The 14,653-nt window shown below is 34.4% G+C and overlaps 1 protein-coding gene across 5 annotated transcripts in view; it reads left to right on the top strand.

The window, feature by feature from the left end:
• The window catches only part of Kansl1l (KAT8 regulatory NSL complex subunit 1 like), an 84,090-nt gene that overhangs the window by 60,551 nt on the left and 8,886 nt on the right, over positions 1-14,653 (top strand). For all 5 annotated transcript variants that reach the window (XM_085698808.2, XM_085698806.2, XM_085698783.2 and 2 more), the window contains 3 exons: positions 4,250-4,412; positions 6,483-6,590; positions 14,209-14,337. In XM_085698808.2, the coding sequence (XP_085554934.1) occupies positions 4,250-4,412; positions 6,483-6,590; positions 14,209-14,337 (400 nt within the window). The remainder of the gene's footprint in view (positions 1-4,249; positions 4,413-6,482; positions 6,591-14,208; positions 14,338-14,653) is intronic.

The following is a 14,653-nucleotide window of genomic DNA, read 5'->3' as shown; positions in this document are numbered from 1 at the left end:
TAATTTTATTTAACTAGGTGTAAGTGGGTATACAGCGGTGCAGGTACCTGTGAAAGCAAAGAGTGCCAGATACTTAAGACCTGGAGTTATGGATGCTTATAAGTCATCTGACATGGATGCTGCAAAGCAAAGCCGGTTTTCTGGAAGAGAAGAAAGTACTCTTAATTGCTAAGCCATCTCCCTAACCTCACAGAAATAGAAACTTTTTTTTTTTTTGTAAGAAGTGGTAGCTAAAAGGGTGTAGTTGTAAGAAGGGGAGGAATTTGTACCCACTTTCATTAATGAATTTTCCAAAGGTCTGCTTTGGAACACATAGGCAACTCCATTTGAGAAATTAAACAGGAAAAATAGTATGGTTACTTTATAGTCATGCTGAGACTAAATAACATTGAGACTAAATGTGTGTGTGTATGTATATATATCAAAGTCTGCCATATAAGTCTTCATCAAGTATGAATGAGAATGATAAGGATTTAACAGATTAGAATAATTAGTTGGGGAATCCATGAAGAACTTTGTTTTGGGGAAGTAAAATGTCAGAAGCACTATTTTTGCATGATTATTATGGTGCCTTTGAAAAGGTCAGTTTGCAACAAGGAGAGACTAGAGAAACAGGTAATTATTAGAATCTACTAGATGTAATAAAGACTGAATTGGAAGGAAAAAAGACTTGAAACAAAGACATTTTGTACAATGAATGACTAGTCTTAACTGATTTGATATGATAGAGGAAGTTTTAGAAGGGAAGAAGTAGAAAAAGTTACTCCCAATTCAGACATGTGCTAATAATAGTACACTAATACCAAGAATTAGGACATGGTAGAACATGAAGCAGATCTGATTCTCTTCTTCATGCATCTGATTTACAACTGTATAAACTGCACTATGCTGTGAATGAAAATGTTATAACTTCTTCAGAACACAAGTGTTCTATTTGTAACCTTGCATAGTCCTTTGTTTTCCCTATACTCTCTTGTATATGAAATAGTTCTTTCAAACCAGTGGTGAATGGCATTCTCTATCACATTTGTCCAATATAATGAAACATTTTCTTTTCAAACTTCTTTATTTATTTTTACTATTTCTTTTGCCCAGTATTTCTTGTTTTGGAGAAATTTGCAGGGCTAACATGATTCTATCTTCCCTTTCATAATAGAAGAACACAGGTCTCATTACTAGGAATGAGTCTTATAAAGTACAAACTTCCAGTAAATTCAAGCTGGTACAGTTAACTTCCTTAAGTGCACATAAAACATCATTCAGGAAGGACTTCTATTGGGAAGAGAAGCTTTTATGTCTATCAGTGGAATATTTAGACTTTACAGTGCTGTACTTGATAAGTAGCATTGTACTTCCTTCTCTCTTCTAGTAAGAAACATTACTTTTTGTGTGCCACACAGTTATTAGACACTGGAGGTACCATAGTGAAGAAGATAGAAGGGTTCCCACCTTCATGGAGCTCAGATTCAGTTGGGAAAAAGACAAAATGTAAATGTTAACAAATTCTATATCTTGGAAAACAATAGAATGAAAATGAGAAATAGGAGGTAGGATTTTGGAGAAAGGAAAGAAAAAGATCAAGCGACTAAAGCTGACCTTGGTGGAGATATGATAACTTCCAGAACAGACTATTATAACACTCATAAAGCAAAATTAGAAATTACAAATAAAATTATTGGAATTAATCTGCCTTTGTAAGGATTGGAATATAAGGCTAGAACACAAGCATATATTTCTGTTACCTGAGTAAAAAGCATATACTAGTTTGAACAAGTCCATTAATTATTCTGTTGTCAACTAAGTGAATAGCCCACACCTTAACAGATTCTCATGAAATTTATGAACACACACACACACACACACACACACACACACACACACACACACAAGACCTTAAAGCTTCTAAAGAGAAAGCAAAGTTACCAAAACAACATATGGCCTACAATGGACAAGACAGGCACTGTGACTGAAACTGAGTACTTTAAATGCTAGATGACAGTGGCAGTTCTGAAGGAACAATACTCTGAATTTAGGAGCGAAACCAAATTATGATTATTATACTCTATAGGAACCATGAAAAAGCAAATGAGGGGCTCAGTCAGTTAGGCTTGCTGTATACAAACATGAAGACCCAAGTTTAGATCTGTAGCACCCATACAAAGAGCCAGGGATGGTGGCCCACGCTGACCAGTTTCAGGTTAAATTGGATACAGTCTCAAAAACAAGCAGTAAAGTGGAGAGCAATAGGGGAAGAAAATTTGATACCAACCTCTGGGCTCTTCTCATGTACACATGGGGAATGGACTTACCCCCACACAAATGCACACAGGCATAAACATGTACACCCATGTATATCACACACAACTAATAGAAACAGAAAACTAAAAGAACATGTTAATGAGAAGAATTGTAGCAAAGCACTTGATTAATCCTAAAGAAAGTAAGACAGGGATCAGGGAAATATAAAACAAACATATATGAAGTCAACAAACCAATTGCTGAGCCTTTGAAAAAGTAAATCTGACAAACTCCTACTCAGACTCTTCAAAACAATCCAAGGTTGACTTGACCTTTATAAATACATTAATGCAACTTATCAGGGAAAAACGTAGTGATTTCAATAGGCTCAGAAAAAAAAAGTTATTTTGGCAAACTGGAAATATATCCTGGTAGACAATACACCAAAAACTCCTACAACATAGATCATTTTTAAAATTTTACTTTTCTATGTGGAGGTGTATGTATGTGTGCATCTGTACATTTATGGGTGGAGAGGAGAGGTTGATACTCATTGTCTTCTTCGCTACCTTTTCATTAGTTTTATATCACTTCTTTCCCTCCCCTTACTCTCCATGGAACTTCTGTGGTGCACCCCACTCTCAAGTTAATACCTATTTTTCTTTTGATTGAATTTGTTCAAAAAAAACCCACACAGCTATATGTGCACACAGAAATATATAACCTGCTGAGTTCATTTTTGTTGTGTGTATGAGGTTTCAAGGCTGAGTACTCTGTGTTGGAAAACAAATGAAGTAGCTCCCTATGCTCTCTTGACCTGGATACAGTTATGGTTTTCTGTGGTTGTCTCCATTTGCTCTTAAGAGAGCATTCTTTGACTTAATAGGTGGCCCTCACACAAAGGGAGGGTGTGTAGGACACAGTTCTGGAATTAGGCTGTAACTACAGTAGGTTGAGAGCCCCACTTTATCTTTTGAGGCAGGGGCTCCTGAAATTGGAGCTCATCAATTGGTTAGATTGATTAGCCACTGATCCTCCAGGATGCTTCTGTCTCCACTTCTAAGCACTGGAATTACAAACGCATGCTGTCACATCTGGAGTTTTACATGGATGCTGGGAATAATCAATCAGGTTTTCATCCTCACTTGGCAAGGACTTTCTTTACCTATTGAGCTATCTCTCCAGCCTCACACACATCATTTTAATTTTTTATAAATTAATGTCATTCCTGTTATAATCAGTTGCAAAATAATATCTCCTTTGGTCAGTTTTCAATTTAAGGAAACTGAACTCATTCAGCATGGCTAGATTTCCAAGTAAGAAAGAGTTTAGAATTAACTAAAAACATTTAAACTAGTATTAAATATGGACAATATATCTCCTCCTAGAGACAATATATAAATACTTTGGCACAATAATAAAGTTGGGCATAGTAGTTGAGACAATATAAATATACATTGGCGCAATAAGAAAGCTGGGCATAGTTGTAGAGGTATGCTTAATATATAACAGTTAATTTCATTTCAAAATACCGTCAATAGAGCTGGGGAGATTACTCAGCAGTTAAGAGCACTTGTTCTTGAAGAGGACCTGAGTTCAATTCCCTGCACAGCCATGGCGTTACAATGTCCCATAGAAGTTGTTTTTGGAATATCCCTCACCCTCTTTTAGCTTTCATCAGCACCAACGCTCACAAACAATAAAAATCTTTGAAAAAATTAAAATGTTTTTATAATGCAAACAGTAAAAAGGTTAACTAAAAAAAAACTGACAAAAATGTGTGCACAGGTGGCCAAAGAGGCTAAAAGAGGGTGTCAGATATTGCTCTGTATTTTGAAAAACCCTGAAGGGGCTGGTCACACCTCTCTAGATACATGGCCAGTGCATTAATTTCTCTCATTCTATACCGCAGTGAATTACTGAGCAAGGACTTACTCTAGTGTCACACAGATACATACTGTACTGTGACCAGGTCTTAACGCAAGTGAAACCTATGCATTTTTCCTTGTAGACTTTACCTTCAAAAGAAGCATTTTTAAATGCAACACAGATGCCTTACATGGAATCGCCTTTACATTCGGACAACTGGGAACAGAGTTCCAAGTCTGAGCTGTTAAGAGAACATGTTACAAAACTAGATTCCTCTTTTCATCCTGTGCTGTCACTGCCATCAGGTAAGCTACCTCATGAAAACTTAAGTATTTTTCATAGTGAAACATAATCTTTTAAGTACAGGCAATCTCCTAAAAATGTTTTGAGTTTTATTTTTGAAGAGGGGGATTGTTGAGACTTAGCCTTGGAACTTTGGATATTTTTGTTTAATTCTCATAATCCCATAAGAGCACATTCTGTTGTCCTTTTCATTTTATACATGAACACATTACACCTGGAGAGGTTATTGATCCAGTCATTCAGCTAATGAACAATGGAGCAAGGAGCTGAGGTACTTCATCACCAGATCCACATTCCTATTACCTTTTATAATGAACTAATTTGCTTCTTTCTTGATATAACTTGGAGGGTTAAGACAGCCTCATTCTAAATCATAACTCTGAGATCAGATCAATATATACGTATCCTCCAGACTCCAAGACCTCCTAGTCTAGTAAGATTAGCTTCTTTACCTACAAGCTAAAGCTTTGCATTCGACAAAAATCTCAGTAAATAGGTGTTCAAAGTATAAATAAATCCCTCATGGTACTTGTATTCTAGTTTTAATACCATATCTAAATGTAAGATATAAACAAATAAAACATTTTTTAAAAGTCCACAAGGTACTTTAGGGAGGTACATAGGAAGAACAAGGGCCAGCTCTGCATATGTCATGTTTCCCGCTCTCACAGTGGCAGAACAGATGGTATGCTTGTTAGAGCAGGAACAGGTCTTTAGAGAAACAAGGTTATATTTAGGCAACTGGAAAACAGCTCTTGAAAAGTTTAAAAAGAATTTTAAAGCATAGTATTTAATTTTTATTCCCATTTCATTTTTTCATGTTTTTGTAGCAAATTACATTTCTATTTACACATGGACTTGCCATTAAAGTCTATCTCTTGAGACAGCCAAGGAGATAAAAAAAACTTTAATCTCAGAACTAAGGAAGCAGATGCAGGCAGATTTCTGTTTGAGGCTAGCCTGATCCACAGACTACCTTTTAGTCTATCCTGAGATATATATATATATATATATATATATATATATATATTCATGAACATATGTATATATGTTCATGACTAATTTTGCATATTGCTGGCAAAACATTCAATAGATCAAAAGAAAAAGGCTAAAAATGTTTCTCAGGATGCATTTAGGTGTCTGTTATCCATGCTTTTGAAATGACTTTTTCTTACAGTCTATAAAATGAGGGTGTGTTATGTAGTTGTATGCACATCATAATGTGTGCATATAAATCAGAGATCAGTTCTCTGGTGTCAGTTCTGTTATGCTTGATGGGAATGCCTTTATCTGCTAAGCTAGCTCATTGGCTCTGGTTATACATTTATGAATGAAAAAAATCCTTAGTAAATATGAAGTCTGGCCTAGTAGGTTGGCTCAATAACCAGGTAATAGGAACTTAGAAAGCTGACAAGTGTTGAATCCATAGGACCCACAGTGCAGAAGGTCAGGTAAACTTCCGTGAGGTGTCACTGATTTCCATGCACCTACATTGTGGCACTTGAACAAACCTGCCACAATAAATTAATGTAATCTTGCTTTAACGTGGCTTAATTTTAAGTATAAAATATGTCAATATTTACAGTTTACTTTATGTGAAGGAAGACAGCTTCTCAGTGAATTTTAGTCTTTATACAACTAGTTTCACTTATGTTTGTTCATGTCACAGAATGTGAAACTTGTTCTCATATATTATGCTTGTAGCAGTGTTTCCCTATTTAACAACCATATAAACACATCATCAATTTAAATGTTTTCATAAAGATCTTTTGGGTTCATTTGTGTCTACTCATCTAAGCTACATTTATAATGATTCTTTTTACATACTAAAGGGATGTTAGAGCTACTCACCTGCTAGCTTCTTGTTTATTAAGTATACCAAATTACTAACTTTCTAAACACTGTTACCAACCTTGTTGGAAAAGTATTTTGATAACCTCTACTTCTCAACAATCTTACTGTGTAAATGTTTATTTTCTTAAGCTTATGTGCTATTTAGTAAAAGGAAATAAAATTAGTATTAGGCTGTAAGTGGTGTTCCTTGAAAATAATGTTTTCCTTTGTTTTTCCAGACATTCCCCTTCATTTTCATTTTGAGACCTTATTTAAGAAGACCAATGTAAAAGGAGAGCTTGCTGAAAATCCATTTGTAGGTGACTGTATCATAGCGCCACCATCTGGTACGTCACATTTACAAATCCTGTGCAGTTGTACGTTTTTTATGTTGCCCACATTTACTTTTTACATTCTAAGCAAATAAAATGTAACAAAATAATAAATGCAATTTCTTAATTTTTAACACATTTTCCCATAAGTCACACGCATAGACACAGACACACAAGCTTGTGAATTGCTTACTGTTTGAGGCAAGGCCTTCAGTCCTAGGAAGTGAGATGGGGAGGGAGAGGGTAGAAGGTGAGAGAGAATAGGAGAGGGAGACAGAGGGAAGAGAAGGGGAGAGGGAGAATGAATGTATGGATGAAAGAAAGAATGAATGAACATAGGAACAATCCTAGGATGCAATGTATGGTACCTATTGAATGAAAATTATGATGTATTGATAAGTAGAAAGTAGTATTATATGATAAATTAAGGATACCAGTTTGTTTTATTAGTTCAGATAATTATTGCATGTAAGCTGGAGTTATAGTAGAATTGGTAACTTTGAAATACCCCACAGCTCATCAGGAGTACTTGAGGGGAAAACATAAAGGAAAAATGTAGCTCAATCACATACAGAGAAAACCCAAAAACCATAGAAAGCATCGATTTTGTTTATATTTACAAAGAGTACAATCATGAAATTATCAAGAACTGGGAACCATTATAATATATAGCATTGGTAGTTTTTCTGGATAAAAAAGTTTAAAGACTTACTTCACAACATAAATCACAATAAATTGTAGCTGACTTCTATAATTTTAAGTAAAAAATAAAGTGTATATAATAAAACCTCAAGGAAACTATAATGAACTGTTTGAGTGCTCTGAATAGGAATGAAGACACTATGCTTAGAAGCAATATGAAATGGGGAAAAAAAGCATTGTCTACAAAGTTGTAAATTTAGTATCAAAATTTAGTATCAAAAGAAGGCAAACAGATTATTCTCAGGTAAAAAATTATCTGCCTGCAAAACTCCATAGTAAAATAAATATGTTAATTGGTTTTTATTAACATAAAGACCAGCTATTTTAGTGCTGAGGGGAACTGTGTGCTGCTTAGTGTTGAAAGATCCTGAGTTGAGTTAAGAGCTCTGGGAGGCAGAGGGAGAAAACTGACTTTAAAAAACCCCACCAACTTTTATAAATTACAGTAATATTTAGTTAGAATATATAAAGTAACAAAGTCTTCATTCAAGACATGACACTGTCTCTAGAGTAAAAAGCGTTTACCTTAAGAAAACTTTTAATAATTTAAACTTTTAAGGGACACAGCATGAAAGATGTTCCTGTATGGAGTATAAACTGCTCTGATCCGAAGACACTTTGTAACTTAAGATATCTGTTTTCTGTGTTTTGTTGTATACAAATAATTTTAATTAGAATCAGGAAAGGATGTTGTTGTTTGTTTTCTGAGACAAGGTTTCTTGTTTGTCCTGGCTGTCCTGAGCAAACTCGTTAGACCAGGCTGGTCTTGAACTCTCAGAGATCTGCTTCTCAAGTGCTGCAACAAAAGGCGTGCACCACTACACTTGACAGAAAAGTATTTTTAGAGGTTACATTTATTAAGAATTCTTTTTCTACAAGCCTAGCACTGAGGAAGCTTACAGAAGGGTTGCCAGAATTAGGGAAGCCTGGGATACCTATTGTATCCCAGTGGATACAAAGTGGGACACAGTGAGACAGCTCTGCTGTTCTCAACTCAGGGTCCTCATATCTCAGCTTCTTAAATCCTGGGGCTCTTAGCATTTGCCACCATGCCTAGCTGAAATATTCTCTTTGGACAAAATTATTCTTAAGTTTATCTCAGAGAAAATGTTGAAAGATATCAAATTCAATTTTGAAAAGATCAAAAGGAGATGTTCATATATTGAAATGCTTTATAATTATAAAGTATGATGGTACTGAACAAAAGCCAACTCAAAGCAACTAAATAAATATAAAACAAAAGGCTCAAGGACTTCCTGGGTGTTACTATAGTGTTGAAAGGAGGCTTTAGTCAATAGTTATCAATGACAAGAGGCTGGAGTAATGGCTCAGCAGTTAGAAGCTCATGTTCTTACAGAGGGCTTGAGTTTAGTTCTCAGCACCCACATTGTTGCTCAGAAGCATTTGTAATTCCACTTCAAAGGAATCTTATGCTCTCTTCTGATTTCCACAGGTACCAGTATGCAGATGATACACATACATTTATGCAGACAAAACACTCACACATAAATCTTTAAACCAATGACAAGAACAACAAATGCTTGATGTAGTCTTATATCAACACTATTGGAAGGTACAAAAAAAAGGACAGGTATCGTTATTCTTGAATAAGCAAATCACAAGAAGAGCTTAGAAGACTGGGTCAAAGGCTGTGTTTGAGTAATCACTTTTTATTTGTGCCCAGTAGAATTAAATATTGGCTGATTATGGTACCTTCTCATGTAGCACATTAAAACGAATTTTTGTATATATTTCAGATGTATCAAAGAGGAATACGCTAACAGTGTATTAAGAAAACTAGAAAATCTAGATCTTCCTGGTGATAGTTATAATGAAAACGAGAATATAACATTTACTGATGACTTGTGTATTAGACACTTAGTGAATGTTAAAATATTTTGCCTATTAATAAGAAACATTTTAAATAATTTCTATTGCTACAATAAAAACAGCAGTCTTGATTTCCCATGACACAGGTTATTTAGGAGGCACTAAGACTCACATAGAAAACTTTAGGACTAAATTTCTACTTTTGTAACTACTGAGAATATTTACTGAACTGCAAACTCTGTGTAATGGTCCAATTATTTTCAAAAATCTAGTCTAATATTAGATATAAAATTCTTATTCAGAGATGACTCAGCATTTTTTAATAATGTAAGATTAGTAACAGATATGACAGAGTTATGCTATTGGCTAATTATACTAGAATATGCAATTTTTAAAAATATCTTAGTTTCATCTGATGATGGAAACAAAGAATACTGCAATGTAATGGGAGGGTGTTTAACAATTAGTTATGTAAAAAGTTGTTATATAAATCAATTTCAACATAAAGAGTTGGTTGGAATTCTGATGAAGAAATTAGTTATAAACATAAACACTTGGAGGCCACTTCCAACCTGAGACTGGGTTTCTGTGTAGTCTGGGTTGTTTAGAAGCTTACTCTGTAGACCAGGCTTGCCTGGAACTCAGAGATCTGCCTGTCTCTGCCTCCCAAGTACAGGGATTAAAGGCCTGTGCCACCACCGCCAGGCTTAAAAAACACTAAGGGTGTTATTATCAAACACACTGTGTAGAAAATCCAAACATGAACATTGTTGTATATTAAATATTTTGTCATTTTTAATAAAGCATTGTGATCACTTAACTATACCTATACTTTTATCAGGTTTTTAGAGATTCATGCTGACATGATACATATAAAAAGTCTAGGTTTATTTTTAAACATTGCAGCATTTTAAAGGTTAGCAAGAGTGTGATGAAACAAGATTAGTCATTAGTTGATTATGCTAAAGATGGCTGCACATTCATGCGAGGTCATTCTTATAGTCTCTTTGTCTTAAAGTGTTTCGTAGTAAAAGTTACAAAATAAAAATCAAAACACCTAGGGCAAGAAGCAATTATCTATGCTTAAGATGACAGAAGCAGTAATGTAGGCTATGTTCAGGTCCTTTTATATGACATAATTCTACTCAATGATACTTATTCTGAGAATAAATTCTTTTTAAAAACCCAGAAATGCAGTATTCAAGACCGTTACAGGGGTTTCTCATGATGGTGGTGCTAGCTAACACCTATGGTCTAACAGCTATAGAACACCCAAATAATAGTCAGAGAAATGTTAGGCAACATCTGGATGATGAGTAGTAAAGTAGAAGATAAAAATAACTGCACATTTATATTCTAACTTAAATTGTGACTTCATATTTGAGGTATGTATGGGTTATCAAATGTACATGTTTCAGGGAAAGGGAATATGCAGAACTGAACATAGGATTTATTAGGGAAGGGGATTACGTTTCTTCTAATGGTCTACTGTTTTTCTGACTTAAAGGTAGCAGTATAAATGTTAGGAAATGAATTGATATTGAATTATCAATAATATAGTGATATGTCACATGCTGTCACATAAAATGGAAATTTGTAAAGGTATGAAGTAGAATATACTTGAGTTTTATGTTGCCAGGCTACTAGGCAAACCAATGCAATATTGTTTTGTATACTAGTTTCTTTTCCCCTATTTTATTCCCTACCATTCTCAATTCAAATAAGCATTAGGATTCTTTTGTGTCTTATATAAAAGTAGGTTCCACATTGAGAAGGTACTTGGTGCTAAGCAGACTATTAAGTGCTGAAAAATCAAAGGTAAAGCACAGGAAATTAAATACATTTTTAGATATTTTGTAAAAAGATAATAAAAATAAAATATAAATTTAATTTCCTTTGTTTTTGATTTTATACACACACACATAAAGCAAAGTAAAAAGTTAACAAGAATAACCATTATTTATGGGTGCTGCAAAGAAACACGGTAACAATCTAGACTAACTCTTCCTAAGACAAGGAAAAAGAGAGATTAAGGGGGATGAGAAATAGAGAGGAATTCCAGAAAGGTAAAGAAGCTAAGTGCCATTTTGGAATCTACATAAAGATGAAAGTTCCAAATGAGTATTCTTCAAACACAACATGCAAGCACATTACTTGAAGAATATTGTTAGAAGGCAGATTCAGATTCAAGAAGTTCAGTATGGGGCCCAAAACAACTGCATTTCAACTGTATCTCAGCCAATTTAGATACTGTCACAGTTGTGTAATATGTTAATATATGCAGTGTTGACTTGTATTATGTAAGACTTTAAATAATGGAAATAAACACATACTGTGGAGACTTAAGACAGTGTGCTTCCAAGTACTACAAATAGCCTGATATTTCTGCAGAATGAATGTGGGAGGTAAGCAGACAGATCTGGCTCACTACAGCACTTTATCCTGTCCTATCAGGGTTTATACTTACAAACTCATGTTGACTACAGAGAAGTAGGGTTAAAGTCAATCAGTAAAGTTGCATAAATACATGATTTGTCTAATCAAGAGGAGATGCCAGACAAAGCAACTGAAAGGCCACTCTTTACTAAAGTATTACAGGGTAAGAATAAGGGGGCAGAGCTCTTCGAGATAGGACTTTAAGAGAGGATCTAAAGAATGCATCACATGATTAAGAGTCCATAAAGATTACAGGGACAACTAGTGAATATGAGTAAGTCTATAAACTAGCTAGTAATGCTTTTCCTGATTCTTCACAACTATGTGGGTATATAAAAGATCTTGCTTTTGAGAAATATTGTATTTTTGGACCATTATGTCAGAAAGATCATTTTATACAGAAGAGGATCTGAATATTTGAATAAAGGGCATATGGCAATTCTTTGTATTGTTTCAATTGTGTGAATTTGAGTATGTCAAAGTTGTTGTATTTAATTTTTTTTAGCATGAAGACCTACAAGAAGTAAGAAAAGTATAACCTATAAACTTCTAAAACTCAGGACTCAGGCTACTTCATCCAATATAATCTTATAGGTTTTTTTTTTTGAAATCTCTTTCTACATTAAGTCCAATACAATAATCTATTTACTCTGAAAGTCATTTTTAGTTCCCTTCAATCATCATAATCAATGATAGATTACAAACTGTTACCTGTATTTTAAGGTATTTTGAGGAATTAATGGAAGACCCTTAAACTCCAACAACAGAGACTGGATCCTGATTGGTGATTTTCACGGTGTTATTATTTTGCACCTTTATACAGGCTCTTCTGTCCTCTTTCCCCTCACTATGACCTACTAGGCAATGAAGATAATTAAAGGGTGATCTAGATGGTACTTGTTTAATACCAAACTGACAGTAAAGGTGTACAACTGAAATTGACATAAACTTTCAACCCTTTAGTTAATGCAAGCAATTCAGGAAAAACTCAGGGTTATTTCTTCAAATGCTCTTTTCCATTTACTCTGTTTGCTTATCCTTCCACTTTCTTTATTCTATTCATTCAAATGTGGAAGCTCTTCAAGCCCAAATTTTGATTTCTTGTAGCTGTTGCCATTTTGTTACATGACTCAACTCTTTATCATTATTAAATCTGAACCAGTATATTTTACATCTCTGAGATTGCTTTGCAAAGGCGTCTAGGACTTGTTTCTCTTCATTGTTTTACAGACCTATATTTATACTCAGAGAATACTTCAGAAACTCTTTAAGATAGTGCTTTCACTTCTTGATTGTTGGTTCATTTATGGTTTCTGTACTGAGATTTTATGTTTCTGGACTCACATTTGAAACTGTTATTTCATGCTAGCATTGTTTTACCACTATTATTTACAGTAATCATTTTTTAAAAAGCAGAGATTTGGACTCAAAATTATTTTTAGATTGGATTTGGGGCAACAGAACATTTCAAAGTGGGGCATGAGGTCCTTGCCTTAAGCCCATTTCTCTATGGAAAGCTAGATTCTGTTGCCTGGGTGATAAGCTCTCTAAGCAGTCAAGCTGAAATACTGGTTCCCACTGTCTACCAGATACTCCACGTCATTTCTCCATTGTCATTTTTATTCTCTTTCAGGTCAAGAAAAACATAGTATTTATCACATTTTTGTGGTAACCATTTTCCTTTGTACTTCTGCTTTGGATTTCTTCAGCTAAATTCCATAGGATGTTTTACAAAGATGCTTCATAAATTCTGATTTATATTCTTGTTTTTGCTGATAAATGTATGCATCTATGCATAAGCCTGTGTTTAAAAAATCTGGCTTGTCATTTTAGAGCATTATGCTACCTTGTAACTGGATTTGTGATAACTGTTAGGCTATGCCTTTTATTTTGTCCTTGGTGCGTTTTGATACTTGAGTCTACATACTGTTTTTTCTCTTCCATATTTCCAAGTCTTTATCCACTGGTTCTCCCAAGGAGGCTAAGATACTGACTAAACCAATACTTGAACTATAAGGTTCAGATACACAGCATTCATGATGTTAAAGCTAACATTTATGGCACATTTTCCATGGCAGATACCTATTTCAGGAGTTAAATTATTGAATCTTCATAACCTCCAGGGTGCCACTATTATAAATATATTGAAGAAACTGAGGCAGAGATACTGACTTAAAATTATTTTAGATTCATGTTTTAAAAGTTCAGTAACAGTGGTATCACTGTCATAGTTGGATGAAATGAGGTTCTTGCTTTCAGAATCCATGTGTCATGACATGTTGGTGCTTACTTGGTGTGGAGTATTTTCAGATTTAAGATAACAACCCCAGGGTTTCAACTGTCATTCAGTTAAGATTCACAAATCTCAACTAGTGTTCACTGATTTTGAAGACATTGAGAACAAAGCCCTTCTTTTTATCCACTTGTAAATAAGTAGAACAAAAATGGAAATTGGGCATTTCCTGAGAATATTTTTTGAGAACTCCTATTTTTTTTCATTTATTTTTAGTTTAGGAACCATTCATATTAGCAATTGAATTTTTATTTCATTTCATGTAATTTTGAAGTATACCATAAAATTTTAAACATTATAGGTAAAAACAACTTAGTTGTTCACTGTCTCTGTTAAAGGACAAAACTTCACGCTTCTTTTTGTTTGTTTTAGTACAAGGGACTTCTCTGACTCAGTGGAGAAATGGATATTCCCCTATGTGTAAGCCTCAGATAAGGTCACAGTCATCTGCACAACTGTTCCAGGGAAGAAAAAAGAGACACTTGAGTGAAACAGCAGTAGGTAGGTTAAATGAAGATGTGACCACTAGTGTTAAATACTGAAAATAAAAGTTGTATTTTTCAAAGAACCCTTGTCTTGTGGAAATTTATAATCCAGAACATTCACTAACTACCTAAAACACCTTACCTACCAAAAACTACTTAAAACTACCTAGAACATGAGTATACTCATGTACTTAATTACGAGTTTGATAGCTGGTATCGGTGCACTTTATGTCAATTACTTGTTTCTGTGTTCCAATTACTTGCCTTCTGTCAGCTGTTCTCTGCACAGGATTTAGTCTCCGTGGACTCAGAGTAGGTCAGTAGAGGTTACC

This window comes from Myodes glareolus, chromosome 1 (genome assembly GCF_982192425.1).
Source record: "Myodes glareolus chromosome 1, mMyoGla1.1, whole genome shotgun sequence".
Classification (NCBI taxonomy): domain Eukaryota; kingdom Metazoa; phylum Chordata; class Mammalia; order Rodentia; family Cricetidae; genus Myodes; species Myodes glareolus.
This window is presented reverse-complemented; position numbering and strand designations above follow the sequence as displayed.